At 40.4% G+C, this 15,513-nt stretch overlaps 1 protein-coding gene across 1 annotated transcript in view; it reads left to right on the top strand.

Annotated features, from left to right (window-relative positions):
• The window catches only part of sdk2b (sidekick cell adhesion molecule 2b), a 179,467-nt gene that overhangs the window by 84,192 nt on the left and 79,762 nt on the right, over positions 1-15,513 (top strand). The window contains exons 11-14 of the mRNA XM_041815899.1: positions 1,693-1,795; positions 9,143-9,319; positions 10,246-10,382; positions 13,258-13,405. Coding sequence (XP_041671833.1) covers positions 1,693-1,795; positions 9,143-9,319; positions 10,246-10,382; positions 13,258-13,405 — 565 coding nt within the window. The remainder of the gene's footprint in view (positions 1-1,692; positions 1,796-9,142; positions 9,320-10,245; positions 10,383-13,257; positions 13,406-15,513) is intronic.

Here is a 15,513-nt window from a genome sequence, read left to right on the forward strand (position 1 = left end):
TTTGGGCAAAATTTGACAGTGCCTCTTTGTTGCGCTGTAAGTTAAAAAAAATAACAGTGCCCTCTAGGGCCTTGTTTCCCAACCTTGGCCCCAGACCACATAAGGGGCAAAATTTAGCAACATTCTGCATGCAAAGTTTGACAGGGTGCCCTTCAGGATGCCTAGCAAGTGGACAGAATTCAACAACATCTATTATGGGTGCCTCCTAAACATGCAAAATTGAACACAGTGCACACCAGGATATCCTGTAAGTGGTCAAAATTTGACCAAGTTTCCTCAAGGGGGCCCTGTTAGTGGGAAAAATTAAACAAATTGACCTCTAAGCATGCAAAATTGATCGAAGTGCACACCAAGATACTGTGTAAGTTGGCAAGCTCAATAGGGTACCCTGTAGGTTGCTCTTTAAGTGGGCAAAATTCTAAAAAGGGGCATTTAGAGTTCTACCTAAGCATGCAAAATATGACAAAAAGCCTTCAAGTGTATCATCTTAGCACACAAAATTGGACAGAGTGCCCTCTAGGGTGCCATCTAAGGATGCTAATCTGACAAAGTGCATCCCTAATACCCTGTAAGTGGCTAAATACAACAGTGTCCTCTAGGGCAAGGGGGCTCCCAAGCTTTTCAGCCTGTAACCCAAAAAATTGGTGTACCAATTTGGTACCTTTTAGGTAAATTTTTCTGTATATTAAGCCCATATGAGCCCAAATCTTACTCAATAAATACATTTTTATTTCAAGTTGAACTAATTTAAACAAGATTTTCTATCATAAAACAAAATGACCATGATATTAAGTTTCTTTTTGTTTTCCGGGAACCTCCCACCAGTGCTTGTGACCCCCACTTTGGAAACCATTGCACTGGGGTGCAAGCTCAGTGGACAAAACACAACAACGTTCCCTCCAGGGTGCCGCCTTAGGATGGAAAATTTGACAAAGTGCCCTTTAGGTGCCAGCTAAGTGGGCAAAACATGATAAATCACCCTCTCAGTGCACAAAACCTCCAAGCTAATCATTCCACCAACAGCCATTGTATTACCTGGCTCACAGCACAACTCAACCCTGCTCATAACTACTGCAGACTTATACTGGAGCAGGTTGGGAGAAGACAGAAAATATATTTTCTGTCAGTGCAGTTCTTTGTTTTTTTTTAAATAAAGAAATGTGGTCCAGGTCTTGTTAAACTGCCACTTTACTATTGTTACATTCAAGCTAATCGCTACACCAGCAGCAGCCATTACTACTGGCTTCCAGTACAACTAAACCCCACCTTTGGCCATGGCTTTGTTCTCCTCAAATGGTGCTGATTGGTCAGGTCTGTTTTCAGACCTGGCACATTTGTTTCAGATTGGAGCTTTGTAAGAAGGATTTGCCTGATAAAATCTGGTCAATTAATCTGTTTTGCAAAGTTAGCTGAGATCCTCTTGCAGTTCCATCTGAAAGGGAAAATTTCCCACTAAAAGCAGCATGTTGAAAAGGAAAATTCAGAGCAAGGCAGCCCTAAAAATTGCTGGAAATTGCCAGTAGTGCATACTTAGAAGAAGCAGATGTCTTTATTGAACCTTTTTTCTGCAAGAAAAAATAACCTTTGGAAAAAGTTTCTTTCTTTACTTGTGTACCTCTCAGGGAAGAAACTTTAAAAGCTGTTTTCCTTTTCCTCATTTTCCTCTTTTCTGTCTTTATTTTGTTTCCACAGCTCGCACCCGGATCACCACACCCCCTCAAGACCAGAGTGTCATAAAGGGAACTAAAGCCATCATGACCTGTGGAGTAACACATGACCCCAGCGTCACTGTCAAGTAAGGACCCACTCACAAAACACTTAAATAAATTATGTTTTTTGTCTTTTTACTGTATCCAGTTTAATATGGGCTGAAATAGATTTGTAAATCACTTTATTCTGTTTTAAATTCTATTTTACACAGTGTCCCAACTTTTTTTGGAATCAGGTTTTGCAAACCGCTTGCATAGGATGGAAAGAGCCTACCAGAGAAAAAGTTAAGAATAGATTATATTGTGTTTTTTAGTGTTAAGTGGGTTTAATTTTGAAAATATAAATTATTAAATGGTGTAAAAACAGCCTCATATAAAAGATTCAAGCTGCTTTCTTCTACATTTCCTACTGTCAAAGAATGAAAGAAACATAACAATTATGTGTTACTCTCCTTCTTAAGAGATAGTGCTCAGTTGTTTCCTAGACAAGCAGCTCACTGTAGTTTTGGCAAATGTAACTGAAGCATGTGTAAATGCATCTGTTGGGGACCTCTCAAGCTTGTTTTAAACACATTCAGGACACTGGGCCAGTATTTAGGCCAGCAGGATAGTGTACATGGGATCACTAAGCATTGTGTAGTATTGATGTGTATTTAAAGCCTAACAATGGAGCTATTTTGCTCAGAGGAATGAGCCATCTCAGGCTTTGGCCACACAGCCAATACTTACTAGCAGGATGGAGTGAATACCAAACAAAAGCACAATTGTTGAGCTTTTCAGCCCATAGATGCGTGAATGAAGATGCTCCATCTTTAATAATTACTTGCTGCATTGTTCCTTACACGTTTGGTTTTTAATTAGTCATTTACTCCCCTGAGCACAAAGAAGTTATTATTTACCCCTCTGTGGTGTAGCTGCTGCTATTCTGTAGGCTCCCCACAGGGATGTTGAGGGCTCCACTGAATGAATTCACACAGATGAATAAAAACATGCTTTGCCTTAGAAACATAGAAAGATGCAGCCCTGGCTTACGCCTTTGTTTGCATGCATTGACTAAATAAGTAACTAGAAAACCACTCAGAGAGCGCAGACCTCGGCCATTAGGCCTATCTCCCAACAGTACAGAATCCTCTAAAAAACTCCTGGATCCAGACGGTGATCCGGATCACTCCCAAAATGTAATCAGTTCTTCCTTATGCCATTTCTGACATTTCCTGAAAATTTCATCAAAATCCGTCCACAACTTTTTGAGTTATGTTACTAATAAACAAACTAACAAACCCTCCCGATCACATAACCTCCTTGGTGGAGGTAATGATGTAGCCACATTGACGTCAGCCACTGGTTTGGTTGACGGCTTTACGAAGCCTTAAGTTTGACTTTTTGGTCGGTGCAAAGTTGGTTAGGCATTCAGGTTATCCCCTGAAAAAATCAACACGTCTGGTTCACAGGAAAGTGGCAGAGGGAAGCAAGAGGGAAGCAAACACAAGGCTAAGCAGTCAATGCCCATGGCTAATTCATTAGCCGGCTAATTGGAAGGTAAATCATAGCATTTACCACACAGTGAGATTCCATTTGTGGGGTTCCTTATAGACGTTGTTTATGTATTACACTGAAAGAGCTAAGAGAGCTTCATGAATGTAGCCAACTGTTCTTGCTAGCCCATATATCCCATAAGAGTGCGAGCGGCAGGTTAATGACAAGAAAAACTGGGCACGCCGGTAGTCAAGCGGTTAAGGCGTGCACCATGCACGCGGCAGCCCGGGTTCAAGTCCGGCCTGAGACCCTTTGCCGCAAGTCTCTCCCCCACTCTCGTCCCTGTTTCTGAGTCTATCCACTGTCCTCCTCTATCCAATAAAGGCACGAAAAGGCCCAAAAACAAATCTTTCAAAAAGAAAAAAAAAAAAAGCAAGAAGAAGTTGGCACAGATACCAGTGCTATGTAACGCTAATTATACAACATTCCTAAACCTTTACTCGCTGAATCATGTGGAGCACACACTTCTTGACCTGTTAGAACAAAAACTTTAAAGTAAGGTATCTTTTTGTACAATAATTGCATGGAAAAAATCTTGAAAGCACCAAATGAAATGCTTGGACTAAAACCTAACAATTTGCTAGCTACACCCAGCTGTCAGTTCAGGGCTACACCAGTAGTATACAAAAATGTAAGCCTTAATATGATTAATCTCCTGCAAAGTTTCCATGAATGGTAAAACTAGCAAAAGAGGCTAAAATTGTTTTCAATTCTGCTATAAATTTGGGCTTTTAAAAATGGGCCCTAAGGGTGACTTACCGTCTTTGAGAGTGGAGAATCAAGGAACTGCAGTTTTTGGCTCTCAGCATTGGTCCAAGGCATCCAAATGAGCCAGAGCCACCGAATTGAGCTGAGCCACAGAGCACGTCCTCTGCCCTAGCATGGATAGAAGAGTGGGTTTCAGCATGGTCCGAAAATACTCATGCACATGCTTAAGCATGGGCACCCGGTGTGGACGTGACATATAACTTAAATAACATACAAGTGTGACATACACCTTTTCCTGCTGACAGTCATTTCAAACAAGGACTCATAAGCCACAACATGTAAACTCATTGTAATGTTGTCAGTCTGTTTCTCCATTGGTCTGACTCTATGTGATTACGATATGATGACATATCCGTACTTAGGCCTGGACAGGTTTGGAACAGAGTGACTGCAGTCCAGCAGGGGAACTGGGGAGGCGGGAAAAGTGTGCTGAGGCACTGGTCTTGATGCCGCAGTGTTTGGTAGTCTAAGTTTTGGGTCTGGCATTAAATAAATTAGCTGAGATGACAACCAGGTTGCTCAGGTAAAATCACATCTACTTAATATACTAAAGGACAAAATAAACAGTGTTACATAAACCCATATAGTGTTGAATTTAACACTTTCAGCATGTCTGTTTTGGTCCACACTACATATAGTTAAACTTTTAAAAGTTGAAAATATTTTACAGTTCGTAGTAAAAGTCATTGGCAAGATGGGTCTCCTTGAGCAAGAACAAAGCAGAGAGTCAACCTTAAAGTAGGGCGTACTTGTGAAAAATACACACTACACATCCTTTAGGCACACTTAAAGCCAAAGGCAGGAATGCTAACTCGGCAGATAACTTCACTCATGGTGCAAAAGTGTCTAAAACACCAAAAAACAACATACATCCTCCAGCAGGGATCACTGTTCAACAGTTCAACATCCAAACACAACTAAACATGCATAAAACACATCTAAACACTCTGCCCAGGGGCATGATGGGAAACTCCCACCACACACACCTCCAAATCTGAAATTGCGGTGGACAGACTTTAGATCAATTGACTCCTTACAGAGTTGAAATTAACACTGTCAACAATGTCAAATAACTCCAACACTCGCTCAAAATTTATTTAAATTACATTTTGGGAGTTAAAATCAACTCTTAACACTCCAGTATTTGCTGTTTTGGAATTTGATGTGGAATTATTCTCTCACTTTGTGCAACAGTCAATCAGAAAAAGTGTACAGTACTCAAGTTAAAGTACAGTTACTCTGGTTAAAACTTAAGCACTGGTTTCAAAATGTACTACATATGTACACATACCAAAAAGACCTACTCAATCACAGTAATCTAAGTAAATGTAATAAGTTACTTTCCCCCCTGGTTGCCATGCACCTAATTTTGCCTGAATATAAGCTTTTATATCATTCTAAAAAATGACTTGAATAAAATGTGTCTCCTGTAAGTTGTCATGAACATTTGAATTAGCCAAAGAAACCCAAACTGTTCCTTTATTGGTTTGGTGTCACGTGTTATTCAGCTGTAAAGTTTGTCATTTTAGTATGAGACCTAACTGGGAGTTACTCACTGTAGGAGTCAGCCTCTGCTGGGCACTTGAGGAACTGCACTTACTCAGCTTTGGCTTGAACTAGTCTGTGAACATGTTTAAAAGCATGTGGCACTGGCCATTTTTAATATGGTACCCTTTGGAGCTGGTTTTATGTGTCCACTAAAGTTACTCATATTTAGGCATTTGGTTTAACCACAGCCATCCCCTATTTGTTTTTTTTCTAAGCAGTGAAACGAAGGTTTAAAAAAATAATAATAATAAAGCAATAACCTAACTTCTCATCTAGACATGGGGATTGTACAACAGCAGACACCTCATTTTGTCCCTGTGTCATTCCCGCACACTGTAGTCCACACTGGCTCGACAAACCCTCACAACAGACGCTCCAAGCTCGGCACTAACATCAGTAACGATCAATAGACCATTCTGTCTCTTTCTACTCAGGAGAGAAGGCTACATCTGACGCCACGTTTGAGGCGCGCTGTTGTGATGAGTGTTTGATATGCAGCCGTCAGACGCTATGATGTGCGTGCGGGGCAGCTCTGATGGCGAGTTTTGAAGAGACTGAGGCAAGAGAGATAAAATACAACTCGAATATCATGTCCTCCTTGGATTGTGATGGAATAACCAGAAGCCCAACGCTTTATTGTCAGAAGGAATTAACCTTCTATCTGAGGCTGATGTGCGTCTGTGCATCACAGCTCTCATCCCAGCAGGCCGTAGCTGACTGATGAAATTTTGGATCTAGAAATCTGGTTGAAATTATTTATCTTGTTCATGTTCATGCATCTTCTCTGATACTTAAGGGTTTGAGAGAACACACTTAAGCCTACAGCACCAGCTTTTGTCTTTGACACTGAGAGTGAATCACCATTAGTAGACAGAATACATAAATTATAAAGCTGTGAGTCATTCTCACTTTGAAATGTATTTATGAGAAGTTTGGTTTTGTTATTTTTGCTTTATATGTAAACGTATGCAGTTAAAAGTGAGGATGAAAAACTCATCAGTACCCTGCTTCCTCTCATTTTAAATCACATTTTGATGTTGTATGACTTAGATTAAAATGTTACCTTCAAAGAGAACAAAAAAGACAATTTCATCTTTAATAATTCATGCATCTTTTTTTCCCAAGCTTCTTACCCATGTTTCTAGTCTTTCTCCATCTGTGTGATCCAATAGATTTAAATTCCAAATATAAAAATATGCAAACAAATGTGTTTGCTACCAGTCCATACTCATAACCTCTGACTCTGTAAACAGCACTGGAAATCAGAGCCCATTCACAAATCTGCCAATCATAACTATTAAATAGGGCAAATTGAACTGTGGGAATTGTAAATTCTGACCGAACAACTTGAAAGACAATTTCCCTGGACCATTTTTGTTTTCCCCTCGCAGGCACTCAAGTCTAATGCTTCAGATATTTTTAGGTTTTGGTTTAAGATTCAAGGAAATTGTCTCAATGGTGTTGTCTTTGACCTGTTTGGTTTAATTTTTGAACTTGTGAACATTGACTGCACATCTAAAAAGGACGTGGTGGGAAATACTTAATGGCTTCCAACAACCATGATAAAAATTTGACTTTTGGATAATGCCCAAGTTGGAAAAAAAAAGAGTTTCCCTTTAAAACTGACTAGTTGAAGTAGTTTGAAACTCGTGGTTTGTTTCATTTGATTCATAGATAGCTTTTAAGGCAATACTTCTCAGCTGGTCTAAACTCAGGACCCACTATCAGGACAGCCCATGTGAAGTCAACACAAAATATATGTGCCCTACTGAAGGTATAAGAGTCCATGCAAGTCATTCATGCAGACTGATGGGCAGCAGAAAGTCAGCACTTTGTCAGGATGAAGTAGGAACCCCCCTTCGCTGGTGTTTAGACACCTCCAGAAGGCTGAACAGTGGTTTTTGCAAGCTCCAGGCTGTGGCAATGCTGATACAACCTAGCCTACAACACATAGCTGCCACTACAAAGACGCCTATTCTATGTTTAGACATTGCACATGACAAAGAGATGAGGAGAGGCAACAAGAGAAAATAGGAAGAGAAATGTGTGACGATAAAGCTGAGCAAGAAGATGGGGGAAGCAGAGACAGGGTGAGGTGCCCTAACTATGGCTAGCATCCATCCACACTGCTCTACCTCCCACCACCCCCCTCTGAAAATAAGGAAGTGGTGGGAGGTAGAGCAAGAAGGTGTAGTGTAAAGAGAAGAGGAAAGAGAATAACAGACGAGTTGAGTAGTTTATAAATGGTTTATAAAGCCAAACATAACAGATATGTGTCCTCTTGGAAGAAACAAGTAATCAAAGTGCTCCCTAGGGTACCTTGTTTATGGACAAAATTCAACAGAGTGACCTTCAGAGTGCCCTCTTAGTGACAAAATTCGACCAAGTGCCCTTCTGGTTGTTCAGTGGATGAACAAAATTTTAAAAATTGCCCTTCTTGTTTCCTCTTAGTGCACATAATTTGACAAAGTGCCCTCTAGGGCGCCAACTTGGTGGAACAATTTGACCAGATGCCCTTCTCAGTGTCCAGTAAGTGGACAGCATTTTCAACAGGCCCTCTTTGGTGCCCTCTAAGTGAAACAATGTGACCACTTTTGGCCCTCTTTGGTGTATGCTATATAAACATGATAAGGGGTCCAATGGCGTGCCCTATAAGTGGACAAAATTTGACGACGTGCCCTCTAGGTTACCCCTAAGTGGACAAATGTGATGAAGTGCCCTCTAGGCTACCCCCTAAGTGGACAAATTTGACAAGTGCCCTCCTTGGTGCCATCTTTATGGACAAAATTTAACAGTGTCCCCCTGGTGTCCTCCTAGGAGACATAAATTGACAAAGTGCCCTCAAGGATATCATTGAAGTGGGCAAATGTGACAACATGTCCTCCTTGCTACCCTCTTTGTTGACAAAATGTAATAAATGTCCCTCCTTGTTGCCCTCTAAGTGGATGAAATTTGACAAATTGCCCTCCTATGGTGTTCTGTCATTGGACTAAATTTGACAGTGTCCCCTTGGTGTCCTCTTAGGACACTTAAATTGACAAAATGCCTTCTGGGATACTATTGAAGTGGGCAAATGTGACAAAGTGCCATCCTTGGTGCCCATTAAGTGTGCAAAATGTGAAAAAGTGGCCTACAGGATGCCCCTCTTATGGACAACACATGATGAATTGCTCTCTAGGGTTCCCACTCAGCAGCTGAGAAAATGCACTCAAGGGCATACATCCAGTAGAGGAGAAAATGCAATAAAATGTGTAAAATTCAATTTCACTGATACCATTCTTAATTTATCTTTGTGAAATAAATGGTTAAATGGTTCATTTTCTGTTTATTATGGAGTTACAGTAGGACTTTTTTAAATATATGACAATTTTTTGTGGGCTGGGGCTCCACTGAATACAGCAGGTGCCCTTATTGCCATTTTTGCCTCTGACCCTCAAATTACAACTCTACCACTGCCACTGAAACAGCTCCACACCCCACTTTTGGAACCTGACCCAGCAGTTGAGAAGATTCAAGGAACTGAAATGCAGCAGAGAACGGTGATGTTAGCAATCCACATGAGACGATCTTTTATCTTGCAGGCATATCTGGGAAAGAGACGGCTCAGCTATCCAGGTCCAGTCCATTCCCCGCATGCGACTTGACGCTGATGGCACCCTCCACATCTCGCAAACATGGTCTGGTGATATCGGCACCTACACCTGCAGAGTCACCTCCGTCGGTGGCAACGACTCCCGCAGCGCACACCTCCGAGTCAGGTAACCCATCCCCTTCATCTTCAACACTTTTCCTCTTTCTCTCACATTCTCCAGTATTCCACAGTGCACAGACGCAGGATGGAACATGTTTTTGAAGCCAGGCAGCCCTGACACAGAAACAGACATGGTTACAGACGTGCACACCAGCCTTTCCCTGCTTTTCTGCCTGCACCGCTGACTCATTTCCACTTAAATGGCACCTTCTCTTCCTCACCTCCACTGTCCTTATTCTCACCTAACACACTTCCAGCCCCCAGGGGACTTCATTCCCTCTCTGAGAGACGACTTTTACAGACAGACACTTACACGCCAGACTTTCTGCATTGTTTTTGTCGACTCAAATCTTCTCTTCCTCCAAAACTTTACCTTCGCTGGCACACATTGTTTCACTGCAGCAAGGGTAAATTTAATATGAGTGACACATCAAACTTTGTTTGTCAAAGTGATAGGCTGCCTGACTGATTGTTTGTGTATTTCTTTGTCTCTCCATCGGCCTTCTCATCAGTCTGTTCATTGCAGTAAGGTTTTATCTGCCAATCTCTGTGTGCTTATCTGAATTTATGCCTCAATGAATTAATGATCCACAGCTTTTCCCCTCATTTATTCACATCGTTGTCCATGCTTTTCTGTCTCCTTATGCCTCTCAATCCATTTCCTCCCCTCTGGTGATATCCATCTCCCTCTCTCTTTGCCACCTGCACGTCCATCTTGACAAGGAACCATCCTTGCTGTCTTGTCTCACCACATTTCATCACCTGTCTGACTGATCTCTCTGTTATAAAACATCCAGCTTTGCTTTAGATCCGCGCAAGAGATGGGCAGAGGTAGACTGAAACGCTCTGTAACTCGGTGTCCCCGCGGAGGATTTGCTGTGATGGGAGCGAGATTCTTTTATTTATCGAAGTTGTCCCCGGTGTTCCCTGCAGGCAGCTGCCCCATGCCCCTGAGAACCCCACGGCGGTACTGAGCAAATCAGAGAAGAGAGCGATCGACCTGGCCTGGGCCAAGCCGTTTGATGGTAACAGTCCTCTGATACGCTACATCCTGGAGGTCTCTGAGAACAGTAAGTCACTTAAAAGTTCTTTTCCAGTCAGATATCCATCAACCAATGTATCTTTTTTTGTGCTTGTCAGTTTTACTTTTTGATTCTGACCTGATTTACCATCTCTGTTCTTTCTCTGAAGTTTGCTTAGTAGGGTTTCCTCCTAAACATTCAACAAGTTAGGAAATATTTGAGTAGTCTGCACAATGCAGTATGTTTAGCTGCATGGTCCATCACAGTGGTCTCCAAACTTTTTTTGCCCAAGGCCAGGCCTTTCCCATTTTATGGGAGGAACCATATGATGCCAACAGAGCAGGTGCAAAGACTGAGCACTGCATTTGACATATCATTTCAGCACCTTGGACAGCACCACTGAATACAGGCTGATATAAAAAGCCTGAAGAGTAAATTTTGAGAAAAAATAAGGGAAAGTGATGTTAAGCCCTTCTGAAAATAAACTTGAAGCACCAGGCTGATACTTCATTGCAGCTCTCTACAGCTTTGCTAACAAAAGCTAGCACCGCTAGCCTTTGTTCCTCTTTGCAGATTAATATCGGCTTTGATATGTGACCTCTTTTCACTTCAGATGGAAGTTATTCTTGAGTTCAACCCTGCACAGCCTACAAGCCACTTCATTCCCATTTACTACTTTAAAAAACTGTCATACCGCGCTGTTCCTATTAGTGTTGTACTCAAGACCACACTATCTAAGACCAAGACTCTCTGAGACCAGAGTGCACCGAGACCAAGACCATGAAAATTAATTAAAAAAAAAAAAAACATGAAAAGGTTGAACCGTAAAAGAGCATTCTCTTTTTAACTTCTGTTTTCTAAAAAAAATAAATTTGACAGATAAAAACAAGGTGTCTGCAACTCTTTCAAAGCACAACATGCAAAAATGCAAAATCTTGCAATGCAGAAATCTCAAATCTTAACGAATTTGTTCAACTAAATTCTTGTAAAAATGGACTGATGTACAAGTTTTTGCAGGTGAAGCTATTTGTTGTTTTAGTAAGTGCTTCTCCTTATTATCACGTTAATGAAGTCGAATGACAGCAGAGCAGTGCTGGTCTTGACCTGTCTTGGTGGAAAATCACGAGTCCGGCCAGTACAAGACTGAGTAAAAATGCTCTTGAGTCCGAGACAAAACCAAGACATTCAAAATGTGGTCTCAAGACCGGTCTCAAGAGCAAGACCATTCTTGAGTACTACAACATTAGTTCCTACTACACACTAACTGCTAAGTCACTGCTGAGCTTCTCAGACAGACATTAACTAGAACTACAGCGGCCTCTAGTGGCGGGAGGTTCATTACAGTTTAAAAAAGCATTATAGACCAGGATTTCAAGCTTGTGTTTATAAAAAATGATAGGTAAACAGTTTAACCGACTTGTAAATATCACACTGACTAATTTGAAAAACTAATTTAACCGTATGAGTAGACAGAGACATATAGAAGATCATATCAGCAGCATAAAAACTAAACTTTGCATAACTGACACTTCCACAAATTTTAGTTATACAAATCAAAAGAGAATCCATTATTATAACAGTGCAATAAGCGATGCCAGTGCTGTTCAGAAAAGGATTAATAAATTACAACAACTGAGAGCCTTTTGCAGTTTTACAAGTTTGTATTTCCATGATGATGTGTTGAGCAAGCTTGGCTCAAAAAAAAGCAGAAACAGCCTAAAAATTTAAAGAGCCAAGATCTTCAGTATAAAAGGCCACCATGGACCCTCGCCATCCACAGGCAAACCTGACGGGTCTTTGGAAACTGCTTCGGTGGACGAGCAGTCCATGCTCCAGGAGGATTAACCTGCACCTTCTCCTGAGCTGTCTTGATAAGCGCCTTTGGCAACTCCACTACATCATGATATTAGTTTTGAGTTGCATTTCACCTTCTTTTCAAACTGTATCATTTGCCTTAGAGGGATAGATGCAAACTTTATAAAAACTGATGACTAGAGACAACGTCAGTCTGAGTAGATACCTGCCTATGATGAGGTTAGAAAGTAGCTTTGGATCAGTTTACTTTTTCCTGCCGACTAGAGGGCATCACATATTTGGACACATGGACATCAAGCGCATGTGACATAAATATACAAAAAAGCATGATTCAGACCCGAGCAAACAAACTAAATGAAGATGGCATTTTACTTTGAAAACTGAGGTGACTGGATGTGTCCCAACAAATTCAGTCAGGTGGAAATGACTCTTCTAAATCAATCATATTCTTTGTCTAACAAAAATCTAAGAGTGAATTGGTTTTCTTTTATAGAAATGAACCATTTTTCTTTTTAAAAGCAATGTTATCTATAATTGCCTTTGGCTGTATGCTTTACATTTCTGCAGGGATCAATCAACCATAGGTTGCAGCTTAGAAATGCTGCAAACAAGTAAAAAAGACATCAAATGTTAATCATGTGGGTATATTTCCATGCAGACAGGCATCTGTGATGTCAACAGCTTAAGGAGAAGTAAACACAGAATCAAACTTAAAAGAGAATTTTTCATTGATTTTTAAAGTATTGATTATTTAGGCCAATTATGAATGTCCATCACAGTATTCAACACCACACTGGATTTAAAACCTACACTAAGGATTACTGATGTGCATGTAACAAGCGTGTTAGACTTATTTTGACATTGTAAAATCTGATGTTCTCAATCTTTCCCTTTTTTCCAGAGGAACATTTTTGTTTTATTTGAAGAAATAGGATTTAAAACTGTGACCTGAGGCGACAAAAATGATTGCAGAAATGAAAGTGAAATTCTCTTCCAAGAATTGCTGGAAATGTCAGACTCCTTCTCTACAAAAATGTTACATTTTATAGGACATAAAGGTGACTGATCAGCATAGCAGTGGTTTTAAACCTGCCCTCCTTCCTTCCAGATGCTCCCTGGGCCATCCTGCTGGCCAACATCGAGCCAGAGTCCACAGCGGTGACAGTGAACGGTTTGATCCCGGCACGCTCCTATCAGTTCCGCCTCTGTGCTGTCAATGATGTGGGGAAGGGGCAGTTCAGCAAGGAGACAGACCGGTGAGCTCATGCCAAATTTTACTTTTACAATACATCATTTCTTATGGGGGTCTTCAGGGGTGAAGTGTTGGGGACTGAGTTTTCTTCGTTTACTCTTTTTCTTCCTGATTATTGTTTTGGTAAGAGCTTGGTTAGGATCTTTTGTTCAGGGTAAGGGTTTTCATAATGTTTCATAACTAAATAAATCCATGAAAGGCTGTAAAGTGTTGTGTGTACACCTTGCATGATAAATAAGCCGTTTTGATAGTGAAAGTGAAAATTTGGAGCCAAAAATGGCGCACATATTGCAGATGAACCTCACTGACTTTGGTGTTGAGGACTAGTTGGCTATGACTTAAAGGGATATTTTTGAAGATGAGTTGTATATAGTACATGGTAATAGTAATCATGTTACACACAAGAGGTTTCAGTCTGCGTTGCCCCTTTAAGGTGAGTCAAAATGACTAATTTTTAGTCCGCTTTTTAGTGGTTTCCTCTTTCGAGGCCCATAGACCCAAACAACTAAGCAAAATATGCCAAAAAGACACCGCTTTAGCTCATTTGGTAGAGCAGGAGCCCATACATAGACGCGAGAGTATTTGCGCACTGGTTGCAGGATTGATTCTGGTGGTGCATGTAGTCCCTGCTCTCTTTCACCATAATTCCTGTCTGTCTTCAGCTATCCTATCATAATAAAGGGAAAAAGTCCCAAAAATCATCTTTTAAATATTAGTGCCAAACACAGAGGCTTTAATGGACAAATTTAACACTTTTTTCTATACAACCAATGCTAGTTTTTGCCCATTTTTACCAAAAATCTTCCAAATGCATCTGTACCTGTCTTTTGCAATGTATAGTGTAGCTTCCTTGCTGGTACTGTGAGCGCCCTTCTCCAAGAGGGTTGTTTGCAATCATGTGATCCCAGCTCTCCGTGGGGGGCAGGTTGTGGGGGACAGCCATTAGGAATGAATGGGAACGAAGGAAAGTAAGTACCGTACAGCTCTAAATGGACCTCTGAAGTGCAGAAACTTCAACATGCATTGAGTATGATCCCCCAAAGTTCCCCCAATTTACCTGGCATGGAAGTTATCAGTATCCCAAATGACTCTGCCCTGCAGATCTTTTAGCGTCTAGTGTCGTCTAGCCTGATGAATGGAGTCTAGAGGAGTCTTGTACTGAGCTAAGAGGCAAGCTGAGCCCCTTGGACAGAGGTGTCAAACTCAAGGCCCGGGGGCCAAATCTGGCCCGTGGTACAGTTATACCCAGCCCACCAGATAGTATCCTCTTATTACAAGAGTGGTTTGAGGTCAACAGATTTCGTCCAGTTTAAAAATGTAAACTTAACCTTGATGATTTCAAATATCCTTTTTAAGTCATAAAAATTAGAAAAAGTTAAAAGTTAAAACAATTAGATAAAAAGTCATGAATATGGGAATATACGTTTCTGTTTTCACTTCATACTCTTAATTTGCATCTCACATTTATGATGCAAAATTATGGTTTGGGATTTTCATTTTGTATGTTGACCTTTTCAATTCACAGTTTTGACTTTTTTATATTATTTTTTTTACCTTAAGATCCTGAATTTTTAAAATTTTAAATAATGTTTTGACCTTTTAAACTCATTATTTAAATTTTTCTCACATTTTGAACTTTTTAGCTCTTTACTTTTACTTTATCTCATTACTTGACCTTTTAGATCTTCATTATTAAATTTTAAGTATTATTTTCACTTTTTCAAACTCAAAATGTTTTTTTCTCACTTTGGTGGTTTAAACTGATGATTCTGAATTAGATCTCATATTTTGACCTTTGAAACTCATGATTTCAACTTTCTAGCTCATATATTTGCCTTTTTAAAACATTATTTTGACTTTAAATGTCATGTTTTGACCTTTTCAGCTCATATATTTGAATTTTTATCTCAGATTTTGAGCCTTTAAACTTATCATTTTGACATTTTGCAATCTCAGATTCATTTATCATCAGTGCTAAGGTTTTTCCCCCCATAATTCATTGCTGGTGAGAATGAGGTTGACAGTTTATGGTTATATGTGGACCCTGCTCGGCCCTCAGAATTCAGAATTCGGCCCCTGCTGTGATTGAGTTTGACATCCTTGCTCTTAAAA

This window comes from Cheilinus undulatus, linkage group 20 (assembly GCF_018320785.1).
Source record: "Cheilinus undulatus linkage group 20, ASM1832078v1, whole genome shotgun sequence".
In the NCBI taxonomy this organism is placed as follows: domain Eukaryota; kingdom Metazoa; phylum Chordata; class Actinopteri; order Labriformes; family Labridae; genus Cheilinus; species Cheilinus undulatus.